This window comes from Myotis lucifugus, unplaced genomic scaffold (assembly GCF_000147115.1).
Source record: "Myotis lucifugus unplaced genomic scaffold, Myoluc2.0 scaffold_418, whole genome shotgun sequence".
Taxonomy (NCBI): domain Eukaryota; kingdom Metazoa; phylum Chordata; class Mammalia; order Chiroptera; family Vespertilionidae; genus Myotis; species Myotis lucifugus.
Window position 1 is genome coordinate 660,245 of NW_005871466.1, and position 19,138 is coordinate 679,382.

At 39.5% G+C, this 19,138-nt stretch overlaps 1 protein-coding gene across 3 annotated transcripts in view; it reads left to right on the forward strand.

The window, feature by feature from the left end:
• Positions 1 to 19,138, forward strand: part of KMT2C (lysine methyltransferase 2C) — a 248,324-nt gene that overhangs the window by 132,574 nt on the left and 96,612 nt on the right. For all 3 annotated transcript variants that reach the window (XM_023743909.1, XM_023743910.1, XM_023743911.1), the window contains exons 11-15: positions 5,328 to 5,497; positions 5,948 to 6,102; positions 7,384 to 7,497; positions 8,538 to 8,615; positions 10,210 to 10,919. In XM_023743909.1, the coding sequence (XP_023599677.1) occupies positions 5,328 to 5,497; positions 5,948 to 6,102; positions 7,384 to 7,497; positions 8,538 to 8,615; positions 10,210 to 10,919 (1,227 nt within the window). The remainder of the gene's footprint in view (positions 1 to 5,327; positions 5,498 to 5,947; positions 6,103 to 7,383; positions 7,498 to 8,537; positions 8,616 to 10,209; positions 10,920 to 19,138) is intronic.

A 19,138-nucleotide genomic window follows, 5' to 3' on the forward strand; every position in this document is an offset into this window, starting at 1 on the left:
TAGGGAGATGTGCCTATAAAGTGGCCAGCGTAATGCCTAAAACGAGTATCCAGGTACCCATGGAATCTGCATGGAGCTTTTTGTAGTAGGAAGGCTTATCCTCTGATCAGTCTGAAGAATGATCCTCTCCTGTTAAATTCTTCCATGCACCTCCATGATCTTTAGTCAGAATTTAACATTTGGAGGCCTGGTACCTGCCCACACTGTGCGTCAGAGATGGAGACACTGGGGCCTTCACAGGCCTTCAGGGCAGGGAGGCTGCTTGCTGGAGTGAGGGTGATCTTGTCAGGAACTTTGCTGTAGACCAGTCATTTGTCAGGTAGGTTTCTTTTCCCTGTTTCTCTTTCAAGAATGCTTGCGTGTTGGTATATTATACATTTAAAGAATTTTTTATTTGAAAATAATTTCAAACTTTAAAAGTTTGAAAAATAAAAATACCCAGTGCCATTTATCTAGATTCACCTGTGGTTGGGGTTTCAGTGTCATCACCTTTGCCCTTTCTCTCTGCTCTCTTCTCCCTCCTTACCAACACTCCTCCCCCCAATATTTTTTTTTTGCCTGAGCCATTTGAGGGTAAGTTACATACACTGTGTTTCCTTTACCCCTAAATACTTAAGTGTGTATTTCCTAATAATAGGGATATTCTTACATAATCAACACTGTTCCCTACTTCATACGTTCACATCAGTGTAGTATTTTCATCCAATCTACCATCCATGTTTCAATTTGTCACTTAATCTAAGGTCCCACATAATATTTTCTCCCTTCCCAAGCAGGGTCCAAGATCTAGTCTGGGTTAGGTATCCCATTTAGTTGTGTCTCTTTTGATTCCTTTAATCTGGAAAATTTCCCAAGCTCTTCTTTGAGTTTTTTAGATTGACATTTTTGAAGAATAGTTTTCTCCCACATACCTGTTTGTTTTTCCCAAATAGAACTTTCTTCATTTTGTCTTTGTATTTCCTCATGATTATGCAGAGTTAGGCATTCTTGGCCCAAATACTGCAAAGGTGATGAGTGCCCTTCTCGGTGTCACAGCCTGAGCATCTCACGCTCATGTCTCCTCATAGGGGATGTCAATCTGATAATCCGGTCAGGCTGCCAGCAGATTTCTCCCGTTTTCTTTTCTCCGTGTATCGAGTAAAGCCTTGTGAGGAGACACTCTTAAGATCATGTGAATACCCTGCTCCTCATCAAAATTTCCACCAAGATTTTAGGACCCATTGCCTGATGCAGTTTTTACCCTTTGTTTGTAAAATAATGCTTTAATTAATTACTGTAGCTAATTTGTTTTGTGCTCAGATTGTCCCATATTTCCCTTTGGCAGCCTCTTAAAGCTGGGTCCCATGTCCTTGTTAGCAGCTCCTTAACATTTTGGCTAACAAGATGTTCAAGTTCATCTTACACTTCTCGTGCCCCAGCCCTGGAATCGGCCATCTCCTCTAGCTCAGGAGCCTGTAGTGGAGAAGGGGCACTAGGTTTGCCCTTTCAGCAGATGGGTCAGGAATTAATGCATGTGGGCACTTCACATACATATGTAGAAATACATGTACATACATAAACATAATTTTATACTCACATAATTTATAAATAATGGATGTACTCCAATAACTCCAACGCCAATCCTTCCTACTGAGGTTTTTGCCTTCTCCCATTCTTGCATGTCTGTTCTTCTGTAGTAAGAATCTGGGTCCCATCAACACCCACACATTTACTCAGTTGCTCACTGCAACAAAGAAACTTCAGTTGCTTTCAGTGATAGATTTTATTCCCCTTTTCTTATGATTTCCATTTTTAAAAGTATATAGAATACTAGCATGCCTGCAGAAGTTCTACTCAGAATTGTTATTTCCTCCTGAACCACTTCCACCACATTTACTAGCTTGCTCCCTGATTTGTCCTTCCTGTATTATTTTCCCTTTATACCGAAGGTAGCATATTATATGTGCTCTTTTGCACGTTGCTTTTTTCACTTAAAAAAAGTCTGCAAATCATATCAGTTGATAGATTTCCCTCTTCCTTTTCCTCTCCCTTCCCCTCCCCCACTTTCTTATCTGCACCACAGTTTATTCAACCAATAGCCTATGCTTGGATATTAGGTAGTTTTCCATATTTACATAACAAATGGTTTTGAAGGCAGTAACTTTATGTTTAAGGTTTTTTGAATTTTTGAGAGAAGATTTCTAGACAAATTCCTAGAAGTGGAATTACTGACTCAGGGGTGTATGCTCAAGGAATTGACAGAGATAGTGTCAAATTTCTTCCCCAGGGGCTAATGGCAGTTCACATTACCACCAGGAAAGTAATGTGTGAAAGAACAACTTTTTCTATAGCCTGGCCAACAGAGTATCATGTTCAGCTTTTGAATTTTTGCCCATTTTATGGTGAAAAATGGTATCTCAATGTAGTTTAATTTTCATTTCTCTTTTGAGTGAAGTTGATAACTTTTTTATGTGCGTAAGGGTAATTTTTACCTTCTTCTATATGAGTGTTGCCTATTCTTGAAGATTTTGATTTTTTTTTACCCCCCCCAATTTAAGTGTTCTTTATATATTGGGGATATAAGGCCTTTATCTGTGTTATATGATGCAAATATTTCCTTCCAGTTAGTTAATTTCCCTTTTCACTTTGCTAATGTTATTTTTTTGCCACACAATATAGCCAGATTTATCAATTTTCTATTACTTCTGGATTTTTTGAGTTAGAATCATCCTTCCTTACACTGAGGTTATAGAAGAGTTCTTTTTTTGTTCATTCTCACCGAGGAATCCTCACTGAGGATATTTTTCCTATTGATTTTTAGAGAGAGTAGAAGGGAGGGAGAGAGGGAGAGGGAGAGAGAGAGAGAGAGAGAGAGAGAGAGAGAGAGAGAGACATCAATGTGAGAGAGACACATTGATTGGTTGCCTCCCACACATGCTGTGACTGGAGCCAGGGATTGAGCCTACAACCAGGGTACGTTCCCTTGACCAGAATTGAAGCCGAGACCCTTTAGTTTGTGGGCCAACGCTCTAACCACTGAACAACCAGCTAGGGTGAAGAGTTCATATTTTCTTCCAGTTTTCGCATCACTTTATTTTTTACTTTTAGCTCTAGTCCGTTTGGAGTTGCTGCTTGTGTATGATTTGAAGTATCATTTTCCAGTTGGCTATCCAGTTGCCCACAAACCAGACATTAAAAGACTCTCTTTGCCCCATCCACTTTGAGATTCCAGATTAGAGTTCTAGATTGAGTTGGGTTTTATTTTTGGAATTGCTAGTCTGTTCCATGGATCTTTCTGTTACCATCCTGTTTCAAGTCTAGAGGCTCTGCAGTGTGTGGAAGTATGGTCCCCCTTCAGAACCGTTTAATTTCATGTATTTCCTGGCTGTTCTTTTGTTTATTTTTCCTTATGAACTCTATGTCAACTTATCTAACTACATAAAAAAATCTTTGGAGTTTTTATTGGGATCACTTTAAAATTTTTAATTGATTTAGGGGAGAAATGACATCTTGATGATAAGACATCCTAACCATGAACAGGTATGTCTTTGCGTTTGTGCAGATCTAGTTAGGCGTCTTCTAATAGCGCTTGTAATTCTCTTTGTATAGGTTTTAGGCCTTTCTTTAGTTCATTCTTAAATATTTTATCCATTTTGTTGCTGTTATAAGTGAGATTTTCTCATTTATTATACCTTTTAACTGGTTATTATTTGTGTGTATATTCTTTTGATTTATCATTGCTTGTTTTATATCATGCTACTTTCTTAAGTTCTTTTATATTGAATTTGTGATCAGTTCTCTAGGATTTTCAAATATATTATCTTGACATCTACAATACAGTTTTATTTCTTCTTATTACTCTACCTTGGTTTTTGTTTCAATGTTTACATTGAGTTCAGAATCATGTTAAATAATAGTGAATAGAGTACACATCCTTGCTTCAGTGGGAATACCTCTAGGGTTCCCCCAGTTAAATAAAATGCTGGCTTTAGAGTTGATGTATGTATGTATATCACATTAAGGAAATACCCACCCATTTTTATTTTCTTAAGAGTTCTTTAATTAGGAATGGGTTTTGATTTTTTTCCAAAGGCTTTTCAGAATCTATTGAAATTATTCTCAAACCTAAGAATATGTTAAATTTTATTAATAGATTTTCTTTTTAAAAAATATGCTCTTATTGATTTTGATTTTTAAGAGAGAGAGATAGGAAGGGAGAAGGAGAGAGACAAGACAGAAACATTGATGTGAGAAACATCAATTGGCTGCCTCCTGCATGCCACCTACCAGGGTTTGAGTCCACAACCTGGGCATGTGCCCTTACTGGAATCAACTGGTGATCTCTTGGTGCATGGGATGATGCTCAACAAACTTGAGCCACACCTGCCGGGCGGATTTCTAATATTTAACCATCCTTGTATTTCACCATCCTTGCATAAAATCCACTAGGATGTGGCTTATTATTTTCCTGTTTGCTACTGGAGTCTATTTGTAATATTATTCAGGATTTTTGCATTAATATTAGTGCATTCCTATGATACCTGTAAGACTTCAGCAGATTTATGGCTCATGCTAGTTTCTCTTTTTTGGTGAGCAAGTTTTTTCATGTCAAACCAGCAGCTCAAAAAGATACAGCTCCTTTTTTTGGTGTTTTAGATCAGAAAGCCACGGTAGGTACTGAGAGCCCAACAGTCTTGCGCCCAGGGCTTTAAGGCAGACTAACTCACAGGCACAAAGGAGGGTTTGGGCTGGCCTTCGCAGGCCTGGCACTTTGTAAAAAGCTCTATTTTGGAAAGAATATTGCCATTCTGTTCAGAAAATACGAGAAGCCATAGTTGGATTTTGATGCAGAGTGATTATTTTCACAATTTTAGACACCAGGTCATTTGGAATGGGTGGTGATACTTCTTTAGTGTGAATCCTTGTTTTTGGTGTCTAAGCTACCCATAGCAAATGGAGCACCCTAGCAGCACCAATTTGCATTCTGCAATGGGGGTTTAGCAGACGTATTCCACATAAGCTATTTCCTGATTCTGGAATATGCTCCTTTTTTTTTTTTAAGTTGGAGTAGCTCTTGGGCTTTCCCCCCCTTCTTATTTATGTTTACTTGGATGTCTCCATCCCCTATTTATATTTTCTTAGAGGTTTTAGCTCAAATTGAGTGATGTCTTATCAGAGGCTCAAAACAAATTGCTTTTTCAAAAATATATACCCTAAATTAGCATCATGAAAATGAAAGCTTAATTTATAATCTATGAATGTTTCATTGAGTTCCAAATGGTTTGTACAAGGACTGTAATACATATGCTTAACACCCTGGTTTTGTTTTCATTTCTCCTGCCGTTTAGAATTGCAGAATATGTGTAGAGTGTGGCACACGGTCTAGCTCTCAGTGGCACCACAATTGCCTGGTGTGTGACAGTTGTTACCAGCAGCAGGACAACTTGTGTCCTTTCTGCGGGAAGTGCTACAACCCAGAATTGCAGAAAGACATGCTTCACTGTAATATGTGCAAAAGGTAAGAAGACATTTACCATTGAAGTGTTGTGTTAGTTCCTCTGTGTGATTGTTCTCTGCCATGTATCTGTGCTCTGAGCTTTATCACTCTAATGTTCCTTTTAGTACTGAGTGCTGCTGTAGGTGAAGTTAAGTCACATTTTCATGAATCTGAAAGGCGTAAGGAACTGAATGGGCAAAAGATAAGACCAGAAATGAGCATTACGAGGGGGAACTGAAGAGGAAATAGTTTGACAATATGGAAGTAAAAGTATGTCAGCACCTCTCATGACATGCAGAAACGCCCATTCCTTAAATAGGTCCTTCCCCAGTTGCCAAACCCTATAACCTCTCTCTCTCTCATCCTCAACCTCTCCTTTGCCCAGTTTTTCAGCAATTGCTTCTCTTTGCCCTACGTTATGAACTTGACTTTAAACTAGAACATTTTATTTAAAAATATTTATCACTGCAGGTGGATTCACTTAGAATGTGACAAACCAACGGATCAGGAACTGGACTCTCAGTTCAGAGAAGAGTATATCTGCACATACTGCAAACACTTAGCAGCAGCCGAGATGGATGCGCTGCAGCCAGGTGATGGTGTGGAGATGGCCGACATCACTGCAGGTACACTTGGGCCCAGCCAACCACCAGTATACTGCTTTAGTCATAATGAGTGACTTCTGTGTGCCAGGTCCCATCTTATTCTTAATTTCTCAGCCTTTAAATACACACCTGACCTTGATACCTGAGTCTGATGGCTGACATCTCATCTAGCTTCTCACAACTGTTCTCCTGATGTTCGAATCCAGGACTGTTGTGCTTTACTCCAAGCATATTCTTTGAGCCAACAGAGGTTCCTCCAGGTTTGGTAATAGGACTTAATTTGCGCTTCAAAATCTGGGTTATTTCACTCTAAACAAGTTTTAGTTTTATAATTTTGTTCTTAAATGTTAATTTTCACTTCTAGAGTCCCAAATTTTGCTCAGATATTTTAGTAGTGTACTATTAGCTATAAATATGATTACAAGATTCTTAGATGGTGAAGAAACAGACCTTCTTGCCATTGTTTTTCATTTTCATCAGTATGCGTGACAACCTCTATAAAAGTCTCTGTGTTATTATCTGCAAAGGGGTTAAATAGATGCATCTTAATTACTCATATTATTCCTGTATGCATCAGTATACAGTTGTGGAATATCCTTTTAAAATAATAAAATGTCAGTTACTTTTATTTTTTCTTCGTTGATTTCAGAGAGAGGAAGGGAGAGGGAGAGTGGGATAAAAATGAGAAAGAATTATTGATCGGCTGCCTCATACACACCCCCTACTGGGGATTGAGCCCACAACCCAGGCATGTGCCCTGACCAGAATTGAACCTTGGCCTCTTGGTTCATGGCTCGATGCTCTACCACTGAGCCACACTGGCTGGGTACCAGTTACCTCTTAATTCATTATGCTATCCATTATTTTATTATTTATTTATTTATTCAAAATATTTTTTATTCATTTCAGAGAGAAGGAAGAGGGAGAGAGAGATAGAAACATCAATGATGAGAGAGAATCATTGATTGGCTGCCTCCTGCATGCCCCAAAACTGGGGATCAAACCTGCAACCCGGGCATATGCTCTGACCAGGAATTGAACTGTGTCTTCCTGGTTCATAGGTTGATGCTCAGCCACTGAGCCATGCTGGCCGGGCTACTTTCCATGTTTTAAAATATGTAAATATATGTTGGGTTCAAAATAGTAAAATACGAAGAAGAGTTTATGATATTTTTGGTGATAATTTACCCTCACTAAAGCAACATAGTAACTGTTGACTTAGTTAACAACAACAACAACAGAACAAAAACAAAACCAGGAAAAGTCATTCTGAGCTAAAGAATAAATACATTTCTGTTACAGATTATAACAATGAAATGGAAGTGGAAGGCTCTGAAGACCCTGTGGTGTTTCTCGAGCAAGCAGTTACTAAAGATGCCCGCGGCCAAGAGTCTACACCTGGAATTGTTCCAGATGGTAAGAGTGTTTTCCATAATGAATAGAGCCTGTTTTCTGGAGAAAATGTGGGTACATTGAATATGTGAATGTCTGCTGAAATTTTATTATCCTAAATAAAAATTAGCCAAGATATACGTACTGCTTAGGAAACTGTTTAGAGAGGAGCTTTTAGTAAAATAACCTTAGACAGAAATCAATAGGGGAAAGGATACGGATATATTTGTAGTTGAGTTGTAATCTAGACTTAATCACAAATAAATTATTTGTTTAGGGATCAATTGATTTTCATTAAAAAGTGATCTATAATAATAAAAGTGTAATATGCTAATTAGACCAGATGTCCTTCCTGAGGACCTTCTGGACGAAGCCACTGGGTGGGGGAGGGGTGAGCCCCTTGCACGAATTTTGTGCATCAGGCCTCTAGTTTGTAAAAAAAAAAACCCAAAAAATAATTTGTTATTTTCTACTTCTGAGTTATACTTGTTAATTACTAACTAGAGCCATTCCTGATTGTGAGATAGTCCATGCTGAGATAATGAAAAATTTATTTTAGGTCATCTTAGCAATCCTATTGAGGGTTGTTTTAGTTATTTCAATTAAGCTTTTTGCAAAATTGATAATATTACTGTACTTGAGGATCTGAAATTAATGAGAGACCAGATTGAGGGATAAACTACTTCTTAAACTTAAATCTTGGGCTCATTTGATAGTTTGTGGTAGTTTATGTAAAATTTTGTATTTTATAGATTGAATATAATTATTGAGATTTTTCTGAGATTAACTTTATATTTAACAACTTATTAAAAGGTATGTAACGTAAAAAAAGTAAGACAAAAGGCTATCTATAACAATAAGTCTCATAGTGCATATTCAGAATCCTCATTCTTTTTCATACCCATCTTTACACCTTGCTTACTAAGAAATAGTAGCATGGTGTTTTGTGCTTATATTGGAAATTGGCCTTTGACAATAGGATAAAAATGTTAAGTTACTTGGAAAGAGCAGGGTTTGGGAAATTTGACTCCTTGCTGGAGATTCCACGCATGTGTTATTCCCAGCAGTTGTGATCCATGCTGGAGAACAGCAGAAGAGCAATCTGCCAGAAGGTCTGGACACACAGGGGCTTCTCACTTCAGGTAAGCGGCGTGTTCCTATGGTCTGTTTGCTCCCATTACAACCATAACCATGCCTGTATGGTTTCTATACAGATTGGTCATTGTCGATTGACTTTCAAAATTAATCATCCCAAATAATTATTTACTACTGCTTACATTCTCTAAAAAGAATTGCTAAATCAAGTGTTCATTATTTAGGCAACTTAAAATCATTGTATTAAACTAGCTGACTATAATTGAACTGTGTGTTTATATTTCTATCTTAATACTTCCTAGCATAGAACAGAAGGATATATTTGTGGTCTCTACATGTGTCACATAGGTTCCTCTTTGCCAGTGTGACTTGAGGCTGTTGGTCTTCTGTTAGCATATGACTTAGGCTTCCTATAGCATTACGATAAGGTTTTTTCATTTGAGTCACTCAAATAATGGTACTTTTGGTTTTAAACCCTTAAGCATTTACTCTTCATGTGTGTTTAATTTTGTATTAAGTATTTTTGAAGGATTTTTGTGTTTAAAAATACTAGGTACAGTTCTGGCTGGTTTTGCTCAGTGGATAGAGCATTGGCCTGCAGACTGAAGGGTCCTGGGTTTGATTCTGGTCAAGGGCATATGCCCAGGTTGTGGGCTTGATCCACAGTGGGGTGCGGGCAGGAGGCAGTCAATCAGTGATTCTCTCTCATTGATGTTTCTGTCCCTCTCTCCCTCTTCTGCTCTAAATCAATAAAAATATATTAAAAAATAACTTTAAAAAGGGTACAGATTTATTTGATGTTTTTTTCTTATTCCTCAACTATAGTTTTCCAATAAAGTGGAAATGAGAAGTGAGATTTCATTTTGATATAAGGATGTAGATAAATTTCAGTCACCATGGTAAATCATAAAGGAGGAATTAGTGTGTTTGTTAATGTAACTTAGAAATTACCATGATGGTATTTGAAATACTAAGTGCTTTTTACTAAGTCAGTGGTCTTACTTGATAGGGCACTTAGGGCTCATGTCGATTGGACCACTAAAGTTACTGTTAAGTAAGATTGGGTTAATGGTCCAACACACTAGTCCCCTGATTTAAAATTTACTAGTCAACAACTAGAAATATTTCTGATATATAACACATGCCTTGAGTAGGTTAGCAGGTACAGCTGAGCAAAATCTTTTCTGTCTGTGGTCATTACACATTTGAGTCTACAGAGCGTTGTTTACATCTGGGTGCCTGCTGTCGCAGAATAGCCTTATATTCTGGACTAGTCTTCACTTTCACTTGGAGACCTTACATGACATCACTGAACTTCATGTCCTAGTTGTTAAATGAGTATAACTTCACCTACAAAGTTTTAAATAGTTTTGTAAGTGCTCAGTTTATAAAACACCTATACATGTTATAGAAATTCTGTTTTAATATTCTTACCAGAAATACCTTACACCTTGGGGATCCTATTTTATGTAATGATTTTGTAGGTTTTCTGGTCTGATCTGCGATTATTCTGCCCAAGCCTATTATTTTTAAGCCACAAAGCTAAAGACATATAAGACATTCATGTCTTACAACTACTCCTAGTTAGAAATTTAAAAATTCATATGTACATTAACATAACAAATATTTCAACTTTTGTAGAATCATCTCAAGATAAAATGCATCCTGAATTGGAAAATCGGATTTCTCATGCAGTTGATAATGAAAAAGTGGAAATGTCTTCTAAAGTGATACATACTTGTGATGAAAATCAAAACGAAAACAAAATGGATGTGACGGGAAGCGTCGACATCCTGGCACACCCGGCCACTGCACAAGAGGAGCTGCAGTTGTTAGAGGAACCTCAAGTGGTGGCGTCCACTGAGGAGTCCAGGCCTCCAAATTCAATCGTTGACTCCGTCACCATTCCACCAGAAACCTTGGTGTCCCCCTGTGAGGAAAGTACTGTATGCCCTATGGAACGCTTAGCTGTAGAAAGGTTACAAGAAGAAATGGAAAAGAAAGTTAGTTCTGAATCTTCCACTGCCTTCACGGACTTTGAAACCACTCCTGCAGTTGAGAGTTGTGTGAAGGATGGTTTATGCCAAGATAAACCTATAAAATTAGCGTCTGAGACGGAGTTAGCGTTTCCATCGGCAGTGGACGTAAGCAAGGCCCACGCGTCTTCCTCTCCACCTCGTTCCTCGGACTTGCCTTCCCACGACATGCTGCACAGTTACCCTTCAGCGCTCAGTGCTTCTGTTGGAAACATCCTGCCAACCACTTACTTTTCAGTCACTCCAAAAATTGGCATGGGTAAACCAGCTATCACCAAAAGAAAATTTTCTCCTGGTAGACCCCGTTCTAAACAGGTAGGGTGATTTTAATGATGTTGATAAACCATGTTGGAGCATTTCTATAAAACAAGGTGTATGTGTGGCTTTGGAGGGCAATATTTTTTGCCTTCAGGTTGAACTTAAGTAGTGTTACTTATGTAGTGTTAACTTAGGTATATTGGCCATTTAAAAAATTGCTGTTAATGAAGCAGTAAACTTGAAGTGATCTTATTTGGAATTTCAACTCATTTGTGATATATAAATGTAACCTATTTGATTACAGCTTCTAATAGAAAACACTTAAAAATTTTTTTTAAAGTTCTAGTTTGCAGTTGAAATAGAGCCCTTTAAAAGAAACAGTAAAGTTTTGGGTATAGTGCAGCTGACATTTCAACTTAGGACTTACATCAGTGGTTTCATGGAAAAATCTTAGAATTGTCTTATTGATCTTCAGGAAGTGAAGGGAGCTCCTTCTGAAATTGTTTTAGGTAATGTGGGCTCTACCTCTAGAGCAGTGGTTCTCAACCTTCCTAATGCCCTGACCCTTTAATACAGTTCCTCATGTTGTGGTGACCCCCAACCATAAAATTATTTTCGTTGCTACTTCATAACTGTAATTTTGCTACTGTTATGAATCGTCATGTAAATATCTGATATGCAGGATTTATTTTCATTGTTACAAATTGAACATAATTAAGGCATAGTGATTAATCACAAAAACAATATGTAATTATATATGTGTTTTCCGATGGTCTTAGGCAACCCCTGTGAAAGGGTCGTTCAACCCCCAAAGGGGTCGCGACCCACAGGTTGAGAACCGCTGCTCTAGAGGGTAAGTTCCAGTTCTTTTTAAGTGGCACTTAAGCGAAACTACATGCAAAGTGAAGACACCATATCTAAGACTGATTTATTCTACAAAATCCTACTTAAGTTTTTATAAAACGGCCAGATAGCAAATAGTGCATAAGTGTTTAGTCAAAATGATAATTTGAATTTTCAAGTCTCATGACTTAAATTGATGAAAATTTTGACTTTTTATAGGATTAGTATCTTGGTCATTTATTTTGGAATTATAAGATCAGTAGCAAAACAAAATTGTATTTTATTTTAATGTGAGAATTAGTCTCCTCTAAATAAAGTCCAGATATATTTTTATTTTGTAAGCATGGCACGTTACAGTTATAAACCAGGAGAGATTTTTATTCTCAAACCAGTTTTCCTGCCCCTTAGTCTTCTCTTGTTTTCGTTTTTTGTTGTTGTTTTTCTTGTCCTTTTTATTTCTTGAATAGATATATAGTAATTATGTAGTTTTGGCTCTGAAAAGATCTTAGCAATGGAAATTTGATTTCCACATTTAATTTTGGTCCAGATAATTTACATTCTTTAAGAATATAAATTCTTTACATTCTTTATTCATAAATAAATAAATACAGCATTTCTCCTTATTTAGAGACTTCTGTTCCAACTGAGAAACCGTTAGGATTATTTTTCTGTTGACTTATGTTCTGAACTTGTGTGTGTGTGTGTGTGTGTGTGTGTGTGTGTGTGTTTCCAGGTTTATCCCATTTATATGAGCCATGTCCCCATATTTGCTATTGCTTCTCCTGTGTCCTCTTTTACCCCCCAGTCTGGTAGTGTCTTGCCTCCTATTTATCTCACTACTGCTTCATAATCTGCTGCTAATCTCATGAGTGTTTTGCTGGCCATGTTTTACCTCCCCTTGTATTGGTTGTAGTTGGGCAGCAAACAGCCTCCATTGATGAGTTCTAGCTCTCTAATACACTGCCAAACTTGTGCAGAGATGCCTTGCCTAGAACAAGGTAGCACTTCATTTTTTAAATCATTGCTTAGGTACTGGGATCATGTTACATGAACAGGAATGTGTCCAGCCTTATATTGGAAATCCATTATTCTATCACATGAATTTCTTTAATATTAGGCATTCCTGTGTTACATTTTTTATTTTATTTAGTGCTTATTTTGCATATTCTTGGCAGTGGAGACTGGCTATAAAATGAGATGGATTGTCATAGCAGTTATTGTGATATAAGCAAGATTCTTTGGTTTCCATATTTTTAAAATTTTATTGTTAATATCAGTGTCATTTCCGTATTTTGTTAAATGTCATTCGTTCTGTGGTCTTGACCAGTATAGTGAATACCATCCTAACCAGAGAATTGTGTTTCATCAGTTAAAATTCTGTCTCATAGTGGTCAAATCTTTATTTACCTTAACCATTTTCTAATAGTACATGAACTTTTCCAAGAGTTCACTTAGACATTAGATTAATTCTTTGATTAAATACCAAGAAAATCTATAAATTGTAAATTGATGTGACAGTTATTGCTTAGATGATCAAATGTTTTCTGGAGATGGAGTTACAGTGGAAGGTAAGCCTGTGCTGTGCAATAGAAATATGCAAGCCTTAGTCTAATTTCAATTTTTTGAGTAGTCCCAGTTTAACCCAATATATTTTAGCATTTAATCTACATAAAAATTATTAATGAGATATTTTCCATTCACTTTTCAGGTTCAGTGTTCTAGCTCTGGTTTTAGACTAACTACATTAGAAGTGCTTCATAGCCTCATGACTAGTGGCTACCTTAATGCACAATGCACAGCAAAGCATTTTAATAACTGAAAATTTCAGTTCCAGAATTACTGATGAAATTAAAAGAAATACTAAACGAATTTAAAATTGATAAACCAAAGATTTTGCTATGCTTTCACTATTTAAAATATATATATATACATATATATATATATATATATATATATATATATATATATATCTCGATTTCAGAGAGGAAGGGAGAGGGAGAGATAGAAACATCAATGATGAGAGAGAATCATCAATTGGCTGCCTCCTGCACGCCCCACTACTGGGTATGCAACCTGGGTATGTGCCCTGACCAGGAATCGAACTGGTGACCTGTTGGTTCATGGGTTGATGCTCAATCACTGAGCTACACCGGGTGGGCTGCTCTTGCTATTTTTAGGGACTGAAGTAGAAATATTCTACTTCCTCCAATTGCTCATGGGACACATTTTAAAACAGATAACAAAACCATTTGTTGTAGCAACAGATCACTCTGTATTTTCAATATAGAGTTTCAATATATAATTCATATACCTATACACCTCATATTCACATTGATACATATATGAGGACATTTATAAATGTGCATATATATAACACACAAGTATGTGTGTAGTGGTATTGGGGTATGGGTATATATGTCACTAATCTTAGATGTCAGGACACAGGAAATGGAATCTGTTTCTCAAATATTGGAAGTCGATTATCAAATGGCATTATTTTCCTTTTGGAAGAGGTTAGTAATTTAACTTTAGTGTTTTATATTGTGACTTTTATGTGGGAGAGTTTAGCTGTTATTTAGTGAGCAATATGTTTTCTTCATGAGATGTTTCAAATATATCGCTAATGTATGCTTCCAAACCTTACTAACTCCAGGAGTAGTAACAATTTTTTTTGATGGTTGTAGATAGAAAAACATTCTTTTTTGTCGTCGTTTTCTTCCTCATTTCAGACACAGGATTTCACAAAGATGAGAAGGAAAAATTTAGACCTGATAAGGTAGTGGGAGAAGGAAATGATTGGGCGCAATGACAGGCAGCAAATTGGACTTGGTTTCATACTGATTGTCCCAATGAACCGGTTGGTTTTTCTGTCATCCTTTATTGAAGTTATACATTCATATATACTTTATTATTTAATTTTTCAATGTTTTTGTAGGTATATCCACATTGGGTTTAGAAAAGTGGTTTTTGCCCTTATAGCATATTTTAAACATCTGGGGAGATTTTTAAACATAAAACACAGCCTCTGAGAGTTATTTCACCTTAACCCTGTTAGTGGAATCCTGAATTACAGAAATGTGTCAGTCATTGTTTTCATTATTTTTATGCATTAAACATAATACTATAAGAAATGCTCCTTAAACAGTGGTGGAAAATAAGATGAAAAATTATTTCATTATATCAAATGTGTTTTTCAGTTTCTATTTATTTCTCTTATCCCACAGTTGTACTTAATGCATTCTAATTTGGGAATTCTGAGATACTAGTCACCTTTGCTCATCTGTTATTTACCCTGTTTGTAGCATCTTATTTTGTAGGGAAATATTTAATGTAATCACACAACTGTGATCTACTTTAGATATTCATCTACTAATTGCTTTCAAGATAGTATTGAGTTTTTATTTAAGCTATGAAATGTTTTCTTGAAATATTTACTAATACTTAAATTTTATTTTAAAAACTCTTGAATTCTAAGAATTTTTTAGTTTTGGTTTTTTCTTTCCACCACTTTTTGTTGCTAACATCATCAATATGGAAAGCTTAGGAATTTCTCTCAGTTCTAAGCCTGATACTGTGGAGGGTTTCTCATAGAGAAGGTGAGATTGCTGCAGTGTAGTAGGGTTCCAAAAAGAGTTCTTTATTAGATCAGAACTGTGTTGCCATTACAGTGTGAACTGGATTTCTTATTTTTCAATACATTAAGTAATTTTATTGTGAACCATGAAATTTTATAACATACTTGTATCTGCAATAACATTTCAAATAAGTGTTTCAAGTGACAAGTCAGTTTCATGATCTATTCCTGTGAGAGTGAAAGTGGTGGAAGTGGCCCATGTGGCCTAGGAAGCTTCATGGTTAAGATGGCAAGTGCTTGAACCTGCCTGGCAGGACTTAGAAACCAAGGATTTCTTCCCAGGGCTCCTTATGGAAGGTGGAGACTAAACCAGTTTTCAAGCCAGATTGCCTAACTCCTGGTTTCTCTCTGGGTTTATAATTTGCTAGTTGCTATCCGTTATCAAAGTCTGCCTAGCCTTCCCCCGTCCCCCTCTATTTTTTCTTCACTATTCCAGTTTGTTCTCATCTGTGGTAGTTCAAGGGAAGAGGAGATCATTCCTATATAATACTAGAGGCCTGGTGCACAAAAATTTGTGCGGGGGGGGAGGGGGAAGGTCCCTCAGCCCGGCCTGTGCCCTCTCAGAGTCTGAGACCCCTCGGGGGATAACCACCTGCTGGCTTAGGCCTGCTCCCCAGGGGATTGGGCCTAAGCTGGCAGTCAGACATCCCTCTGGCAGCCCGGGAGCCCTCGGGGGGATGCCCACTTGCCAGCAGGGTGCAGGCCTAAGCTGCAGTCGGACATCCTTAGTGCTGCTGAGGAGGCGGGAGAGGCTCCCACCACCACCGCTGTACTGGCAGCCGTCAGCCTGGCTTGTTACTGATTAGAGCTCCCCCTGTGAGAGCCCACTGACCACCAGGGGGCAGCTCCTGCATTGAGTGTCTGCCCCCTGGTGGTCAGTGTGTGTCATAGTGACCAGTGATTCCCAGTTGTTCTGCCGTTAGGGTCAATTTACATATTACCGTTTTACTATATAGGATAAAGGCATGGTGCATGGGTGGGGGCTGGCTGGTTTGCCCTGAAGGGTGTCCCAGATCAGGGTGAGGGTCCCGCTGGGGTGCCTGGCCAGCCTGGGTGAGGGGCTGAGGGCCGTTTTCAGACTGGCCACACCCCCTTCAGGGTGGGGGGTCCCGCCTGGGGTGCCTGGCCTGCCTGGATGAGTGGCTGATGGCTCTTTGCAGGCTGGCCACAGCCCCTTCAGGTTAGGGGTCCCCCCTGAGGTGCCTCGCCATCCTGGGTGAGGAGCTGATGTCTGTTTGCAGGCTGGCCACAGCCCCTTCAGGGTGGGGGGGTCCTGCTGGGGTGCCTGGCCAGTCTGGGTGATGGGCTGATGGCTGTTTGCAGGCTGGCCACAACCCCTTCAGGGTGGGGGTCCCCGCTGGGGTGCCTGGCCAGCCTGGGTGAGGGGCTGATGGCTGTTTGCAGGCTGGCCACAACCCCTTCAAGGTGGGGGTCCCCGCTGGGGTGCCTGGCCAGCCTGGGTGAGGGGCTGATGGCTGTTTGCAGGCTGGCTACAGCCCCTTCAGGTTAGGGGTCCCCCCTGAGGTGCCTGGCCAGCCTAGGTGAGGGGCTGATGGCTGTTTGCAGGCTGGCCACGGCCCCCAGCCACCCAAGCTCCCAGTGGAGGCTGGCTGGAAGCAGGGATCTGGGATTTATTTATCTTCTATAATTGAAACTTTGTTGCCGTCAGCAGAGGCCAGAGCCGGACAGGGCAGGCGTGAAGCTTGGCTTCCTCTATCGCCCGGGCAACCAAGCCTCCTGCTTGCTCCAGCTCGTGGCTGCCGGCCCCATCTTGGCTGGGTTAATTTGCATATAGTCGCTCTGATTGGCTGGCGGGTGTGGCTTGGGCGTAGCGAAGGTATGGTCAATTTGCATGTTTCTCTTATTAGCTCAGAACAGAGATATGCTAATTAGTTCAGATATGCTAATTAGTCATGGCCAGTATGCAAATTGACCATCACACAAACACACAATATAGCCGCCCCATGTGGTCAAAGATGGCTGCCACATGATGTCCGGCACGGGAGGGCAGTTGGTGGGGGGGGACCAGGCCTGCTGGAGAGGGCAGTTAGGGGCAACCAGGCCTGCAGGGGAGGGCAGTTGGGGCGACTGGGCCTGCAGAGAGGGCAGTTGGGGGCGATCGGGCCGGCAGGGGAACAGTTAAGCATCTATCAGGCTGGCACGGGAGTGGTTAGGGGGTGATCAGGTAGGCAGGCAGGCGAGCGGTTGGGAGCCAGCAGTCCCAGATTGTGAGAGGGATGTCCCAGATTGGAGAGGGTGCAGGCTGGGCTGAGGGGCCTCCCCTCCCCCCCACCTCGCACGAATTTTATGCACCGGGCCTCTAGTGTGTAAGATAACAGGCAAAATACACCTCCTTGTGGCTGAGTGGCAGTATGCTGTCTTTTTAGAAAGCAACTTCTATGAAGTATTTTGTATTGCTTACATAGGTTTTTACTATGACTAATTGGTCTAGGAAAGACTGATTAATATAAAAATTAGCATGAACATTTCCATAGTGCAGTTGCTTGGATGCAAACCCTTATTCTTCCATTATTGTCTGTGACACTAAACAAGTCACCTTGTGAATTGTCTTGTTGCTTCATCTGTAAAACTACATCATATGGTTGCTGTTATAGTTGAACGAAAACACATATAAAGCACCTGATACACAGAAAATGGTAGTGCTGCCCTGTTTCCTTTCTTTTCTTTTTTAAAAATATATTTCTTTATTGATTTCAGAGAGGAAGGGAGAGGGAGAGAGAGAGAAACATCACTGATGAGGGAGAATCATTGACCGGCTGCCTCCTGCATGCCCCCTACTGGGGATTGAGCCCACAATCTGGGCATGTGCCCTTGGCCGGCCTCTAACCTGGGACCCTTCAGTCCACAGGCCGACGCTCTATCAACTGAGCCAAACCAGCTAGGGCCTGTTTCCTTTCTTGAATAGTGGATTGCTACAGTTACTATTCTGTGAAAATGGAGACTTGAGAAGGATATAATCACATATTAAATGTAGCTGGAGCAGTGGGCCTACAACCAGTCAGATTGACTAATAATGACTTGTACAAATGAAACAAACTGTGGGCTTTGACCGAGTCAAACACTGCTCTATAAATAAGATATGTAGTAGGTTTCTTTAAAAAAAAAAAAAAACTATATATATATATATATATATATATATATATGCATATGTATATTGATTTCAGAGAGGATGGGAGAGGGAGTGACAGAAACATCAATGATGAGAGAGAATCATTGATTGGCTGCCTCCTGCACGCCCCACACTGGGGATTGAGTCTGCAACCCAGGCATGTGCCCTGACCGGGAATCGAACATGATTCCTGGTTCATAGGCTGACGCAACAGACTTTTATACTGTGTGTGATGTGTGCTAGAGTAGAGAAACTGCAGGGTACTGTGGGCCAGCAGGGTAGGCGATAGGAAATACTCAAGGCTTGCAGGCCAGGCCTGTTTTCTAGGAAAATTGAAGACTCAACCCTTGCTTCTTAAAGTGTGACCTTCAGACCTGGAATATCAACATCGCCTGGCAGACTCTCAGAGGCCACTTTAACTTGAGTGAAAATGTATATTTTACGAAGATACCCATGCTGGCTAAAGTCCAAGAAGCACTACTCTAAACCATTGAGAAATTAAAATGTAGTTTTAACCCTAAAAAATGTTGAACTCTTTGGGGTGTAAACCAACACACATACAAATTAGAAGCATCAGACTTTCCTCTTAGTGCCCTTAAGCCTATCGTGACATTTCTGAAGCCATTACCAAAACCACTGCTAGTGCCCAGCTGGTGTGACTCAGTGGTT